This window comes from Lepidochelys olivacea (assembly GCF_965140295.1).
Source record: "Lepidochelys olivacea isolate rLepOli2 genome assembly, chromosome: 16".
NCBI lineage: Eukaryota > Metazoa > Chordata > Testudines > Cheloniidae > Lepidochelys > Lepidochelys olivacea.
Genome location: NC_140426.1, coordinates 10,080,046 through 10,095,423, shown reverse-complemented (window position 1 = coordinate 10,095,423; position 15,378 = coordinate 10,080,046). Strand labels below are relative to the sequence as shown.

The 15,378-nt window shown below is 50.7% G+C and overlaps 1 protein-coding gene across 1 annotated transcript in view; it reads left to right on the top strand.

Moving 5' to 3' along the window:
* NIBAN2 (niban apoptosis regulator 2) overlaps positions 1 to 15,378 on the top strand; it is a 98,861-nt gene that overhangs the window by 41,109 nt on the left and 42,374 nt on the right. Inside the window, exon 2 of the mRNA XM_084650527.1 lies at positions 4,771 to 4,901. Within this exon, the coding sequence (XP_084506653.1) occupies positions 4,771 to 4,901 (131 nt within the window). The remainder of the gene's footprint in view (positions 1 to 4,770; positions 4,902 to 15,378) is intronic.

Here is a 15,378-nt window from a genome sequence, read left to right as displayed (position 1 = left end):
CCCAAGCCTGCTCCCACTGCAACGTCTGGGTATGCCTAAAACGCATGTATGTCTTTGTGAGTAACCATGTGATCTTATTGTTCCCAAGAACGGCCATACTGGGTCAGACCAAAGGTAGCCCATCTAGCCCAGTATTCTGTCTTCTGATAGTGGCCAATGCCAGGAGCCCCAGAGGGAATGAACAGAACAGGTAATCATCGAGTGGTCCATCCCTTGTCGCTCATTCCCAGCATCTGGCAACCAGAGGCTAGGGACGCCATGCCTGCCCATCCTGGCTAATAGCCTCCGATGGACCTATCCTCCATGAATTTATCTAGGTCCTTTTTAAACCCTGTTATAGTCTTGGCCTTCACAACATCCTCTGGTAAGGCGTTCCACAGGTTGAGTGGAAAAAATACTTCCTTTTGTTTGTTTTAAACCTGCTGCCTATAAATTTCATTTGGTGACCCCTACTTCTTGTGTTATGAGAAGGAGCAAATAACACTTCCTTATTCACTTTTCTCCACACCAGTCATGGTTTTATAGACCTCTATCATATCCCCTGTAGTCATCTTTTTTCCAAGCTGAAAAGTCTCAGCGTTATTAATCTCTCCTTATATGGCAGCCATTCCATACCCCTTATCGTTTTTGTTGCCCTTTTCTGAACCTTTTTCCGAGTTAATATAGTTTTTTGAGATGGGGCGACCACGTCTGCATGCGATATTCAAGGTGTGGGCGTACCATGGATTTCTATAGAGGCAACACGATAGTTTCTGTCTTATCTATCCCAACATTCTGTTCGCTCTTTTGACTGCCGCTGCACCTTGAGTGTCATCCCATGGCAGCCTGTTCTGGTATCGCTCCCTGTTGCCTTGTGGAATGTGGACCGGGAGCTGTTCGGGGCAGGGACTGTCTTTCCTAGATAGGTGCTTTAGCATATGTGTGAGCGCTTTGGGAAAACTGATAATAGCCAAAGTCCTCCTTGATTTCTGTGGCAGCATGACTGAGGCCTAAACTGAATGGCGGCTGGGACTTTTAAAGGAACCAAAAGGGAATTAAGCAGCTGAATCCCACTGAACTTCCTTCAGGTCCCTCTGAAATGCCCTGCTGGAAAGCAGTGACTGGCCCAGATGGCAGTATTGATGGGGCATGCAGAGTTTCTGGAAGAGCCAGACTTGCTTTACATGGAGAGCAGCTTGTGTACGTTTCGCTTTGCATCTTCCCTGGGGATCTGAGGAGCAGGCATGTTTTGAAATGATCGGGAGCAGGAGTATGTGGCAGGGGAGCAGGGATCCGTGGTGGCTGCTGAACTGAATTGCTGAGTTTGGAGCCGGCAGAGGATTATACAACACCCCTCAGCTGGGGGCTGTGACTAGTAATTTCAGAGCCTGTCTCAGGCGTCGGTTTTCCTTTTTAGGTCCCAGTTAAATACAGTGGCTGCGCTGAGTGCTGCCCTGGAGGTGGGGTAGGGAGGGCAACCTTTATCCTTGCTAATTACTGGGTCTGTGTATAAACACAGCCAAGCTCCATCCTTCAGTTTCATTATCAAAGCCATAATCACAGTGTCTGCGTTGCTGTCTCTCTATCAGAAGCTCTTATCGCAGAGGGCAAGAGGGGCAGGGCCCGGAAGATTTATAGTGGTGTGAATTGATGCCGTGTGCAGCCATGGCAAAGCAGGCAACTGCTCCATGGGGAGTCCCAGAGCTGCAAGTGCTCCCTACACTAGGAGAGGGAGCAGGTGGGAGTCTGAGGGATGATCTTAGGTTGCAACACAAACAAGACTTGATGCAAGAAGAGTTTTCTCCTAGAAGAAGCCGTCGTGCAGTTGAGAATTGGTGCACATATGTCTGACTCACAGGTATTGTCCTGCTGTTAGGGACCTTGCTAGTATAACCCGCTGCTCAATGTGTTATGCCTCTGCTGGAGCCACACTGGATGCGAGGTTGGCTCTGTACCAGTCCCAGCTCCCAAACCTGACTGCAGAGGTTCATGCTTTTTAGCTCTGGAGGTCTCTGGTGTCAGCCAAGTTGGTGGCCAGCATGGACTACTTGGTATGCTCCAGAGAGGTTAAGGGAGTTCTTCGCAGAATCCCGAAGAGCTGGGAAGGGACTTCCCTGATCAAATACCCATTGTAACGAGTTTCAGAGTAACAGCCGTGTTAGTCTGTATTCGCAAAAAGAAAAGGAGGACTTGTGGCACCTTAGAGATGAACCAATTTATTTGAGCATGAGCTTTCGTGAGCTACAGAGCTCACGAAAGCTCATGCTCAAATAAATTGGTTCGTCTCTAAGGTGCCACAAGTACTCCTTTCCTATTGTAACAAATGTGCCTAGTACTTGCCAGCTATGGCCATGCTGCGTGTTCTGGTTTTTTTTGAAATGTCATGGCTACAGCAGGGATAGAATGTGGATCGTGGGGCCCTAACAGCAAACTGAGCCCAGGAAGAATCTTGAACTGCGATCGGTATCTGGCCTGTGATACGGTGGAGAAATCCTGGCTGGGTGGTGGGGGAGCATCAGTGATAGAGGCTGACTGGTTCGTGCCAATATAAGTTACCGAGTATTTGCCACCCTGTTAGAAAGTTCTCCTTTTGGTATGGAACAGCTTGTGTGTTAGACTGGAGCAGGGCAGGAGGGACACTTGGGGCCTTGCCCACACTAGAAAAATTTTGCTGGCATAGCTATGCTGGCAAACCTTCCTAGTGCACAAACCACTTTTATACCAGTGTAACAGAGTTTCTCCCAGCATAGTGATTCCCTGAGATGTGGGAACTCGCCAGTGCCCTGAGACCAAAGCTATGCTGGCAAAAGCATTCTTATGCCCGTATAATATCAGGGTTTATACCAGCATGAAAATCACAGCCCTAACCAACACAGCTATGCAAATAACAAGTTTAACTGTAGAGCAGACCTGAGTTTTGATGATATTGTCACCTGCTCCCAGGGGTATGTTATACTAAAATTCCCCCTGTGATTTCCACTATCTCTTGCCCCTAGTCCACCAGTGACTGTTCTCGCAGGAAACAATACTGTTGTTGAGTTCTCACCTGATGCTATATGACCAAATCAGGGTTTCTGGAGTCTCTGTAGGAGTCTTTCCTGCATCCCTCTCCTCTGCATCTTGGCCTCCGCTTCCAAAGACAGGTGCATGACTCTGGGCGCTGGCCAGCTCTGCCTCCTGGCAAAGGTCACTGGTATTGCTGGCACTAGGAATGGGGAGAATTGAGTGGCACAGTCTGCCCACATGCCCTTATTCACCACTCCATTCTGAGTTGCACGATTCGGGTTTGTTTGCAGATCGGACACTGCTGGAAATGTGACTCACCCGGCCCAGGGCTGTTTGATTCAGTAGGACATGCTGAGTGCCTCCACCCAGGGCAGGTCGCATGTGGCAGAAGCTGCCCTCCTTTCACCAGTGAGGGAGCTGGGTTGGGGTCCAGACTGGGAACATGCAGGTGAAAAGTGTTCTGGATCTCTGCCATGCCCCGATAAGAGGATAGAACCTCCCCGTCAGGCAGGGAAGACCTCCAGGGCAGCGCATGAGTGATAGGCTGCTGGCAGATGCACTGAAGCAGCTCCCATGGGCACTTGGTGGGATTCCTTCCATGACCAGGCTGGACTGTGAGGTGTGCTGGAAACTTCCCACATGGCCTCCGGTTGGCTAGCTTCTGGCACATTTGGAACGGGAGGGCGAGGAAACAGGCGGCACTGAAGTGACACGACAGGAGATGAAATTTGAGGTTACCCTGGCCACTCGGAAGACTGTTTTTAAGACATTTTTGCCATGCTGCGTGTTCTGGTTATTTTGAAATTCCCCAGTGATCAGTGCCCGGCATGAGCCTGTCATGTTGCACCCAAAAAGTAGCAAAAGCCCCATTTTTCTCTCATGCCTCTTCCTGTCCATCCCTCTAAGAGCTACAGAGTGGGGCATGTGGGCATGAGGAATGAATATGCCAAAGTGACCCCACTTGGCATAACCACTAATGCAAGAAAGGGCTGGCTGGTCAGGGCAGAATGAAACAATTCCTGCTTGTGTATCTGGCACAGTGACGTGTACAGTAGAAACACAGGCAGACACCGTAAAGAGCAGTTTATTGCAAACTGGGAGACTACATGGTCCTAGCCTAGGTGTAAGTGGGTTCTTCGGCATAGCTCTTCTAGGAGTATCGTGATCCAAACAAAAATTGAACTTAACGGGAGAGGAGGTTGTTTTAAATCTGGCAGGTATCTAGAGTAGGAGGAGAAATGAGCACAAGCTCAGTGGTTTGAGCATTGGCCTGCTAAACCCAGGGTTGTGAGTTCAATCCTTGAGGGGGCCATTTGGGATCTGGGGCAAAAATTGGGGATTGGTCCTGCTTTGAGCAGGGGGTTGGACTAGATGACCTCCTGAGGTCCCTTCCAACCCTGAGATTCTATTCTATATTCTAAGTCAAAGAGCCTGCTAATGCAATGGAGTGTGCATGGATTAGTCAGTAACCCACCCGCTGCTCATCAGAGTAAGATGATTCCACTAACCTCCCCTTGCCCCCAAGCATGCAAACGGATGGCCAGTGATATGCTAACCATCGTGATAGGGATGCTTTTAGCTGGTAGATATTCCCCCACAGCTGCAGGAAGTGAGGCACTTCCTTGCTAATAGTCTGGGTCCCAGGCTTTCATGTGAAAGTGCAAACTGACTTGAGTCTCTCCAGCAGATGGGGGAGGGGTTTTGTAGCATGCGTGTCTGTGGGGTTTTTGATGTATTTTGAAGTCAGGTGATCTGTGTTAAACCTCTCTTCATTTTGACTTTCAGAGAAGACTGGGAAGGTGCTGGGGGAATTCTGCCAGTTTTATGAGGAACAGTATGGAGTCGCGCTCTTCAACAGCATCCGGTATGAAATTGAGGGCAACGGAGGGCCGCAGTCCCAGCTGCTCCACCGCAAGGTAAGGGAGAGGCGCCTCTGAGGATGGCCCTGTCCTGGGATCTCGGGCTCAGTTCTGCTCCAGATGCCGGCTTGGGTTGCTGCTCTGCAGTATTAAATTAAATTTGTCGCTCCCTGCGACATCTTCGTGCCCAGACCTGAATGCAGAAATGGGGATGGGCCACAAAACGGATCCAGATTCGGTGTTGAGGGAGATTTAGCTCTTGGGTGCGTGCCCAGATGTACTTGAAAGGTGGGCTCACGGGGATGGGAGGCAGATGCCTTGGGCCAGTCTGCTGCCCGGAGTGTCAGCGATGATGCATTTGTGCAGAGCTGTGAGAACAGGCCTTCCTGGTGGGGATCTTCCAGTGTGAGATCCGGGAGAAAGCTGGAGGGGAAAATTCCACCTCTATAGTGGGGAAAAGGCCAAGTTCTTCCAGCAATTCAAGCCAAACAGGGGCTGTGGAATTGAACCCTTGTGCTTACGGGCGGCGTGTTAAAGGAGGGCACAGCAAGCAGGCAATCCCACTGGAGGTGGTTGAAGCTCTGGGGGAGCAGAACCTTCTAGCTTTAGAACTTCTGGGACTCCTGCTCCAGGCCAGGAGCTGGTACAGGCCCTTCACCCCGCAGCTTGGCTCTTGCCCAAGTTCCAGCGTTGGCTTTTCCTTCCCAAGTGAGTCAAGTGACTTAAATGCGGCTTTGTGCAATGTGAGTCATTTCCCCTGGCCACAGAGGGAGTGAATGGGCTCCCTGGAGAAAGGCAGGAGGTGCCGTGCACTGCAGCCCCACCTTGCCTTTCACTGGACTCCCTTGTGTGTCTATCTCCTAATGCCCATTGTAGCTCCACACTGCCAATATGGAGCAAGCACAGACACCTTGCCTGAGGTGCCACAGACATTCGAGGGAGTGAGCTCTGGGAGGATAGGTATATCTGCGAGAGAATTTCCATCTGCATAGATGCCGGCGGTTTTGCGTCCAGAAGCGTGCTCCCTGCAACACGGGGCTAGGGACGAGCGCTTCAGAGGTTGGATCCTTACATGGATAACGAGAAAGTGACGTTACAGCTGCTGCTAACAAATTTGGGAAGGGATATTAAATCTCCTGTTTCAGGGCACAAGACAATCTCCCGAACTAGGGGGATTAGGAGACCTAATGCTGGGGAGACAGATTCTCCCATTTGACCCCGAAGTAGGCAGTAAACCTTCTTCTGAGTCATGTGCTACTGGCCAGTGTCAGACAGGTGCTGGACCAGACGGACATTGGGTCTGACTAAGTATGCAAATTCCTATATTCAGAGCATAGCCTGCCATCAGTTCCTTCCGGCCTCCCATCCCCCTCATGTAAAACCGTGCTCCTGCTTTTCCAGTTTCCAAATGCAAATGTAGCTAGTCAAAGCGCTGGAGATCGAAGCAAGAAGCATTGAACACCTTGCCCCTGCCTGTACTTACTAGCTTATTATTCTATAGGTCACACTGAAATGAGCCAACAGCTAAAGAGTTAACCCAGGCATGTACTAGAGCACAAAGTTAATTAGCATAGCTAATGTGCGGTGTGCAGTAGGCTAGGAGGATCTAGGTACAGTCTAAAATGAATGCATTATTGCAATTGGTAGTAGTCTGACTGGAGTCTGGGCCTTGCTCAGAGGCACTTCTGATCAACACACAACTACTGATGCATGGATTGATTTGTACTGCGGTAGCACTGAGAGTCGTCAGTCATGGGCCCATTGTGCTAGGTGCTGTACAAACACAATAAAAAAACATCCCTGTTCCAAAGCACTTGCAGTCCAAGTAGATGAAGCCTAGACCCTGCAGAGACTGGGCAAACTGACCAGATGGTTTAATCTCAACCATCATGAGTTCCATCTCTCGTGCTAAGTTAGCAACAGGAAGGTTTCAGAAACTTCCGGAGTATAGACACCCTTGTGATGTTTGTTGCTGATGGGTATAGAGGGTAGGGTCACATCCTCCTCTTTGGGCTGCTGCCCGAGACCGAATCTTGGAGACCTTTAAGATTCAAGCTGAGTTTGCATTGTTTCCACTCTGGCTGATATTTTTCCAGGGTGGGGAGGAGCATTTGGGTTTCAATTCTCCACCAGTTCAGTGGAGCCACTCATCCTGTCTGCAGCTCAGACCTGTTCCCACTGAATGTGAACTTCAACCATAAACAACGAGCCAGAGACAGGAAATACCAGGCTGTGTGAGGTTGGAAGCCTTTGGTTAGAAGAGGGAAGGGAAATCACTCCTGGGCCTATAATTAGGCTGGGAAGGATTAGTTTTGATTTCAACTGATACTTAGAAATGAGTATCCATATTAGTCTGTCTGACTCTTTTTACTAGCAGGAAACAAACCAGACCCTCAGATATGATGTTTGGAAGTGGAGTTTCAGAAGCCAAATTGCACTGGATAATGCTATTTGAGGAGAGCATTTTGGTCGTGCTCACTTGGTAGATCTAATTATCAGCAAGCATGGCCACCGCTTGTCTATCTTTAACGTCCCCTCGGTAAATTTCACTTACCTGTCACCCATTTAGATTCGAATACTTCCAAGACTGACTGTAACAAACATGGGAGGGTGGCGGTGAAGAATGGGTATGGGGGAGGAGGGGGGAATTTCTACTCAGGATAAGATCACTCTAACAAGAATGGCTCTGTGTTGAAGAATCGTCTGGCTCCAGGAGAGCTGACTTCGCTCTAGCTCTGGCCCCAGATGGGTTAAGCTGTTTCTGTTAGAAACTTCTGCCCATTGCTCACATGACTGAGCACCGTCCCTCTGCCAGTGCATAGATGCCGCTGCTCAGGATGGTGCTGTACAAACACATGGGAGAGCCGTGGACTTCGCGGGGACCCCAAGAGAGCTTGGCCAGCAGCTTCCAAGTTCTAGCCTGAAATGAGATTAGGGTGTGATGGTCTGGACTCTGGGGCCAATTGTGCCACTCCACCTAAGTTGGGACTGCCAGGGAGAAGATGCTCAAAGCACAGGGCTGTGGGTTGGAGGATCTGGGGATCTTTCCTTTTTCTCTGCCACAGACTTGCTGTGTGACCTTGGGCAAATCTCTCTCCCACTCTGTGCCACTTTCCCCATGTGGTAAAGTGGGGGACAACAGCCTCATGGGGGCATTCGAGGCCTATTTACATGGTACCTTCCCTCCAAGGACCTCCAAGCGCTTCACAGCTAGTCATGAAAGGGCAGAGTATGCGTTAAGCATGGCTTGTGCTCTGGGCCTGGAAAGCGAGTTACCGTTGTGGCAGACTGCAGCAGCTTTGAACTATCTGGTTACTGTCTTGAAAGTTTCTTTTGTAATGGTAGTTCGCTCAAGTGAACGCTCAATGGGAAAGGGCTCTGCTGAGGCTGAGTTCCCCTTCCACAGCAGTGCTCCACGTGAGAGCCTGTTTAGAGACCATTAAGTCTGGCACGAGTCACAGCCTCTGCTGTAAACACTTTGATGTGTGTTTGTGTATTTTATTTATCCCAAGCTTCCTTCTGGGGAGGCGCTCTGGGACTCTTCCTTCACTCCAGGACAGGTTCTTCCTGAGCCCACCACAGCCACTCTGCAGCCGCGAAATGAGGATGTTCCAGAACAAAATGAAGCACGTGGCTTGATAGCCTTTGTAGCCCTGCCAGCCCGGTGCTCCGGCTCTGGGACACTTGTTCGGCCACCTCGGCTGCCAGCCCAGCCCACATGCCGACACCTGCTCTCCATGGCACTGCAGGAGATCCTGAGGGCTGCTTCTTTCTTCTCTTGCCATTCAGTTAGTGCCAGCCACCTTCGTCGTCTTGTTGTAACAGCGCTGTTCACGCAAGAGCCTCCTTCTCTGCAGCTAGGCTGCCTTCCGGTCCAGAACAGTTGCCTCGGAGAGTCAGAAGAGTGACCCGATACATCTATTGTAACTTCACATCGCTGCTGGAAACCTCTCTTCTCCCCGGCCTGTGCCTCTTCGTTTACCCCTCCCTCTGTTCTCATTGCCTGGCTCTGGAAGTCGGGTATTTGCGATGGCTCTGTATAGCGCTTGGAGGCACAGCATTCTTGATGGGAATGATCAGAAACTCGCTGTCAATATTGGGGAGCTCTCATAAGGGAAGGGGAGGCTGGTTGGGCTAGTCTGGCCATTGGCGTCGGCATGGGGGGCCTTGTACCCATCAGCGCATGCAGCGGTGCAGGTGAGAACAGGGATGTGGCCGTGCAGCCTTGCTAGGTAACGGTAACTCCAAGGCATGCCCAGAGGATCATGCACACAGCTGCTGTCCCAGTGAACAGGCCTTATGTTCTTGAGTCCCGTTCCAGCACGTGGCTCCACAGGAGCCAGATTCGGATCTAGAGGTGGGCCCCAAGTGGGTTAAGTAACTTCTCTGAATGCCCGCACCCTCTTGCGCATGCTTGTCCACGTGGCAGGAAAGGGGGAATGCTGGGGTCTCTGGGGAGAGCTCCCAATGCTGGTTAACTGGCAAAGTGCAGCCACCGGAGGTGAGAGCGAATGGGGTGCAGACAGGGAGCCCAGGATGGATGCTGGGCTCAGGGAACCAAAGGCACCCCGCTTTCTTGTTACAAGATAACTTCCCTGACTGGGTCTACAATAGCCTCTTTTCTCTAAGATTTCCAGCCGTTGCTGTTACCAGTGCTGCCCTGCCGATGGGAACTCTATCATAGGCAAGGCGTTTTACCCAGCAAGTCCTCCGGCTTTCCTGAGAGCTGGTTTTGTAAGCTCTTTGAGGCTGAGACTGTCACTGAGTGTGTACAGCACCTAGCACAATGGGGCCTGACTTCAATTAGGGGCCGCTAGGTGCTACCGTAACAAAGGCTCAATAATAGATGGCATGATGATCGCTAAACGCCTGCTGCTTTTGGAGCCTTGTTCGTCTATCATGCTCACCGCTGGAGTTGTGATGGTGGGGAAAGTCTAGGATGGGCAGGACAACTGTATGTTCCACCCTTGAGCGAGAGAGAGAGATCAAGCAACTAGGATATTAGTAGAATTCACCAGCCTTTCACTGATTCTGATATGGGGTGAAGAGAGCTGAGGTTGGGTTTGGGTCATGGTGAAGGAGGAGTTGGTGTGGTGTGTTTTTGTTTTTTTTTGTAGGATCCCAAAGTTCTTCACAAGCGCCGAGTCCAATTTTGATCAGGTTTATGTTGGTGTAAAGTCTCCACAAAAGTCTATGGAGTTACACCAGAGAGAGAGAGATCAGAACTGAACCCCAAATAAGCACATAGCGCTGAATGTCCAGTGCTGTAATGCAGCCACCTCTGGGGTGGAGGGCAACCACCTAATGGCACACTGTACACAATCTCACGGGGAAAGGGAACATCTAGCCCAGGTAACTCAGGCACACCCCTACTCTTATGGAAAATGTTATGGCATCTTCTATGTTGGATGTAGAGCAGATGAGACACCCGCGTAACCTGTGTGGTATGCATCCAGCTCTGGGTGTTAGCCTGTCCCATAGCAGCATGGATGTCACAATAGAGGGTGGTGCAGGTTACAGTCCACGCAGTGGATGTGTTGAGCAAAATAAATGAATGAGATCCCTTTGAGGAACGGGGCCCTGGAATTCACAATGAGTGCTGGGTGCATCACCAAGACGCGGATACCTCCAATCCTCCCAGTGAGTGCCGCTTAAAGGTTGCCTGTGTCATAAATCCCAGTTAGCGGCTGTGGAATGTCTGAGAACTGGAAGCGAGTCGCAGAGGTCAGGGACGTGGTGTAACTTTAAAACCAGATGATTATATAAATAGGACATTCCCCTGCTGAGCTGCTGTGGGGAAATCAGTTTAGCTTCTCCTGGTCGCTGCGAAACCTCCTGCCACCCAGCCATACCAGGTTCCAGAGTTGATTGTTGGCTTGCAGAGCCAAATCTTTGGCCTGATCCTTAATGGTGCTGAGTAGCCATCACTCTCATTGACTGCAGGTGCAAGAAGATCAACCCCTGGTACTTGAAGCAGGGTATGGGATCAGCTCTTTCTATGCTGGGGGCAGAATAGTCAGGGCTCAGCACCCACAGTCAGGGCCAGGTTCGTTGGCACACTGGGTGCTGAGCTCTCCCTCCAATCTGGCCCTGACTGGAGGTGCTGAGCCCTTGGAACTCTGGCCCCCACATGTTTGAACCACTTGCTTGCTTTGGAAGAGGCTGGCTTGCGGCTGTGACTTGGCTTCCAGTTAGTCACCTGGTTCTATTCTGAAGGAGCGCCGCAAGGATGGGACCCCTCCAGGAAGCAAGAGGCTTTGGTTCACGAACAAACCCTCCGTTCTTCCTGCCAGGCACCCATAGGAGCAATTAGAGTTTCTCAGTGCTGTCAGTCTCTCAGCCTGCTTTTGATATCCATGGCTGGGCAGCCTGCCAGAATGACGGTGTCCCTACTTAATGAGGCCCTGTGGATTAATGTGTCTCTTGTTGACACCAAGGCCTTGCTAAATGGAAATTGCAAGGAAAGGGGTGGAGAGGGGAGTGAAGCTGAGCAGTCATATTGTGAGCTTGTAACTTGCCTTTTAAATTCAGATTAACTCTGAGATCTCTGCTCAGTATCTCTGATTGTGTGTGTGTGTCGGGGGGGGGGGGGAGGGAAGAGGAGCATAACTGGCAGGCAGTGTTTGCCTGAAACCCTTTTCCATGAAGGCGGGGTGTGAAGTGGCTTTTGCTGACTCATCAGGGCAGGTGGTTTATTACCTCATCTGGATAATAAAGGAGTGAGGATCTAGGGTATGAGCTGAGCGGTCCTAAGGGAGGAACCCTAGGAGCAGTCGGGGCAGGAGGTTTGAGCCGAATACACAGAGATAAAATTTATGAAGCCAGTCCCCAGCAAGGGAGTGAGTTTGGACTCTGCATATTCCATCCTGTATTTGCAGAGCAGGTGGGAAAAGGTATCCGCCCCTAAGTGGAAAACGATGCAAGACGTGCTGAACGTGCCATGTAAAAGTAGATGGGTAGGGGGATTGCAGTTTGAGAGCAGGACTTCTTAGGACTCTGACCTGATTTCCTTTAGAGATGGGCTAAAGCCATGGCTACTGTGCCCTGCCCACCCAGAGTGCTGCACATAATGTTCATAAAACAGAACAGATTGCAGCTGGCTTCATCTTTTAATACAGAGGTGCAGCCTATGGATACTACAGGTTCCAGCCTGCAATGATCAGTCTTGATTCAATAGGCATTTCACCCCGGTCACAGTTGGAACGCTGTACGCTGTGCCTTATAATGTTCGTGGGCCATTGTTCTGTATTAAAGATGTTGTCTCGTGGCATTTCAGTTCCTGACTGGGGATTGCCGTACTTGTCTCCCTTTATCACACAAGCCCCTAAAAATCAACTGCACTACAGAGAGCTGGACTTGTTGGGGTCCCTGCAGAGCCCCAGTGCACAGCTGTAGTCATTGCTGCTGTTTGCCTAGACTGCCTGACTCCATGTGTCTGAGGATTTGGGACCAGTGATGGCGTGTGGGCAAGCGGGTGCAGAGAAAGTAGCCAACCTGGGAGCTGGACAAGCTCAGCTGTTGGCAACATGAGATGCTACGCTGCAGATCTGATGAACGCCGCTCAGGCCTCCCTAGTAATCCAGGAGTTACTCCCTTGTATCTAGATCTTAGAGACACTTTACAAATATGGGCAAGCCAGCCTCGCCCTGCTTGTATTGTAATGGATGATGGGAAACTGAGCAGAAGCAACGTGTGCCCAGATGCTGTGTGCATGCGAGTGCTTGTGTGCTGTGGGTGCCAGACCGACTGTGCTCACTAACAAATGAATAAATACCGCTTCTCTTGCTGTCCCTTTTCCGCCTCCTTGCTTGCAATCTGTCTCTAAAGGCGATATCACCTGGCTGCTCTTATCCCCTCTGCCCTGGGGAAATTCCCTTGCTGAATCTCTGACCTCTCTCTCCAGAAGTCCCTTGACACACCAATGTGTCTTTTTTTTTTTTTTTTTTTTTACTTCACAACCTGCCTTCCCCTTCTGGCTCATACTGGGATGGGGAGAAACTCGTTAATGGTGGTTGGATTTTAGGATTATGGGTCGTAGGAGTTAAGAGAATGAGGAAGCTCTTGATCATGCGGGGTCTAGTCCCCCTGCAATATACTGAAAACAGACCTAGGAAGGCAGTAGCCAAGTCGTCCAAAGGGAAGTTCATGTCCTGTTTGCCTCTGGAAATTGCCTGCCTGGCCTGTGTTCCCGCTTTGACTGTGCGGAGATGTCCTGACTCAGGGTCAGAGGGCCCAGTCGGCAGTTTGGCCCATAAGGCAGGTAAGCCCTCCACTGAAATCCTGCTGATGAGCTGTAAGCGCTCGCCAGAGGGCATGGCGTGTTGTCGTGCGGTGCCTGTCACCAGCCCTTGGCAGAGTGGTGCAAACTGGAAAGCACAGGCGCGCACTGGGCATGTCTAGATCCTGGCCCCCTGGCACTTCCTGCTTAGGCAGAGATTCAGCAAGGTCTCCGGTCTGCCCACATGCTCTCTCCGTAAGAGGAAGCAAGACGTGGTGGTTAGAACCCAGGAGTGGACGTCGGGAGCTGCGTGTTCTATGTCTAACTCGGTGACTTTGGGCAAGTCTCTTAAGCAGGCTCTGTCTGCCTCAGTGTCCCCATCTTCAAACCTGGCTCATGCTGAAAGTGCTGCCTGGCTCCGTGTTCGCAAAGTGCTTGGAGATCCTCGGAGGCCTCAATGTTTTGGGGGCATTTTTTAATAATTAAAATATCGAATTCTTTGTTCTTCCTGACAAAGCAGAGTAATGAGTATCCCTGTAAAGCCAATGAAGGGACCTGGATTCGATGATACCGGGGAGTGGGTGTGTTTGGATCTCCCCCACCCTAAATCCTTAAACATGATCTGCCCCCATTACTCAACCACACCCTCCACCAGCCTGCTTACATGGCTGGTGTCACCTCCGCCTCTTTCCCTCTCCTGTTCCTGGTGTGTGTAACTCTGTCCATTATGACAGTCCATGGACTACCTCCTGCAAGATAACGTGCTCATTCTGGCCGGGGGCCAGGGGTAGAGGGATGTCAGGCCCCTGGAGTCTCCTGCATCACGTGTGAAATACCACAAAAGTATGACAGGTTTCAGAGTAGCAGCCGTGTTAGTCTGTATCCGCAAAAAGAACAGGAGGACTTGTGGCACCTTAGAGACTAACAGATTTATTTGAGCATAAGCTTTCGTGAGCTACAGCTCACTTAATCAGAAGTATGTAAAAAGTATGTGAAGGGTTCTGTTAACGGGCTGCAGCCCCTCTTGAGTAATTATGGTAACTGGCAGCTGCAGGAAGGCAGATCAATTATCCTTCAGCTGTTTGCAGCAGCCCATTGTTTGTTGGTTTGTTTTTATCAAATAAGCTTGGTGTTCCAGCTGATCCCCTGCTCTCCTGAATGTAAACTATCAAAGCACATAACTGTGGTGCTGTCTTGCTGCCCAGGGACAAATGCCCAGCCAGCCAGACACTCCATGGAATAACTTGCACTTATCTAGAGCCTTTGATCCCTCAGGATCCCAGAGCACTTGAACTATGTATGTGCTTGGCTGGGTCAGTTGGGGCAGGGGGAAAGTGGCGGCAAACTGGCGCTTGGCACGGACAGGGGACTGTTGGCCAAGGACCCCAGGGCAAACCTCTGCTGTTACAGATGATGCTGTGAGATCATTCATGTGCATGCTCGGCAGGCAGGGATGCTGGTTTTAAGATGTCCTCTGAAGGATGTCTGCACCATGTGAACTGTGCTGATTCTCCTTTCTAAAGGAGGAGAGAGTTGAACCTTTAGAAAGGAGGAGAGAGTTGGGTCCCAGGAAATCTGGACATTCCAACCCCCTGTTGCTGGCCCCACTCCAGGCTACCAGGAGAGCGAGCTTGCTGTGATGTGGGGTGGCTGCTGTGGCTCACAACACGTTTAGGGAGACTGGAGTCGCTATTATGGAGTAATCCACTCCACACTAGCTATTCTGGTCCAACGTCCCTGTATAGACAAGCCCTTGGTTATCTTCTATCACAGGTCACACCTCTGGCTTTTCATGACTTGGAGGCCACCACAGGAGGTGGTGGATTTGCTTTTTTGCTCTGAAATGAGGTGCTGTCTCGTGCTTGGGCATAGTGGACCGGGATCTGTGTCCCTGTGACTAGTAGCCACTGGAGTCCATAGACACGTGACTCACGTCCTGGGGCAGGGGTCAGTTTGTGCTGATTGCAGGGGCTGCTGTTAGTGGTCTCCTACTATAATCCCAGGAAGACCAGTGATGTTAAATGGGCTGTGACTACTTTAAAAGCGGGTGTCCAGAATTATGGGGTTGCAATAGAAGCCATTGCCCATGAGCACCTCCTCCCCACCCCTTGGCTTCTGCTTGGTCCCGATGAGACCCTCCCCGCATCTCCCGGTGCATCTCTTAATGGTGGTGGGTATTGGATCACACTACGGGGAGGGAAGGGCAGGGCTGGCCACATCTGGTGGAATGTGAGTCTCTCAAATGTCGGACAGAAAGTGCTTCTAGCTGTGATTAATCTTTGGAAGAAACAAAACACAGCTCTCAGATCCTTGGGA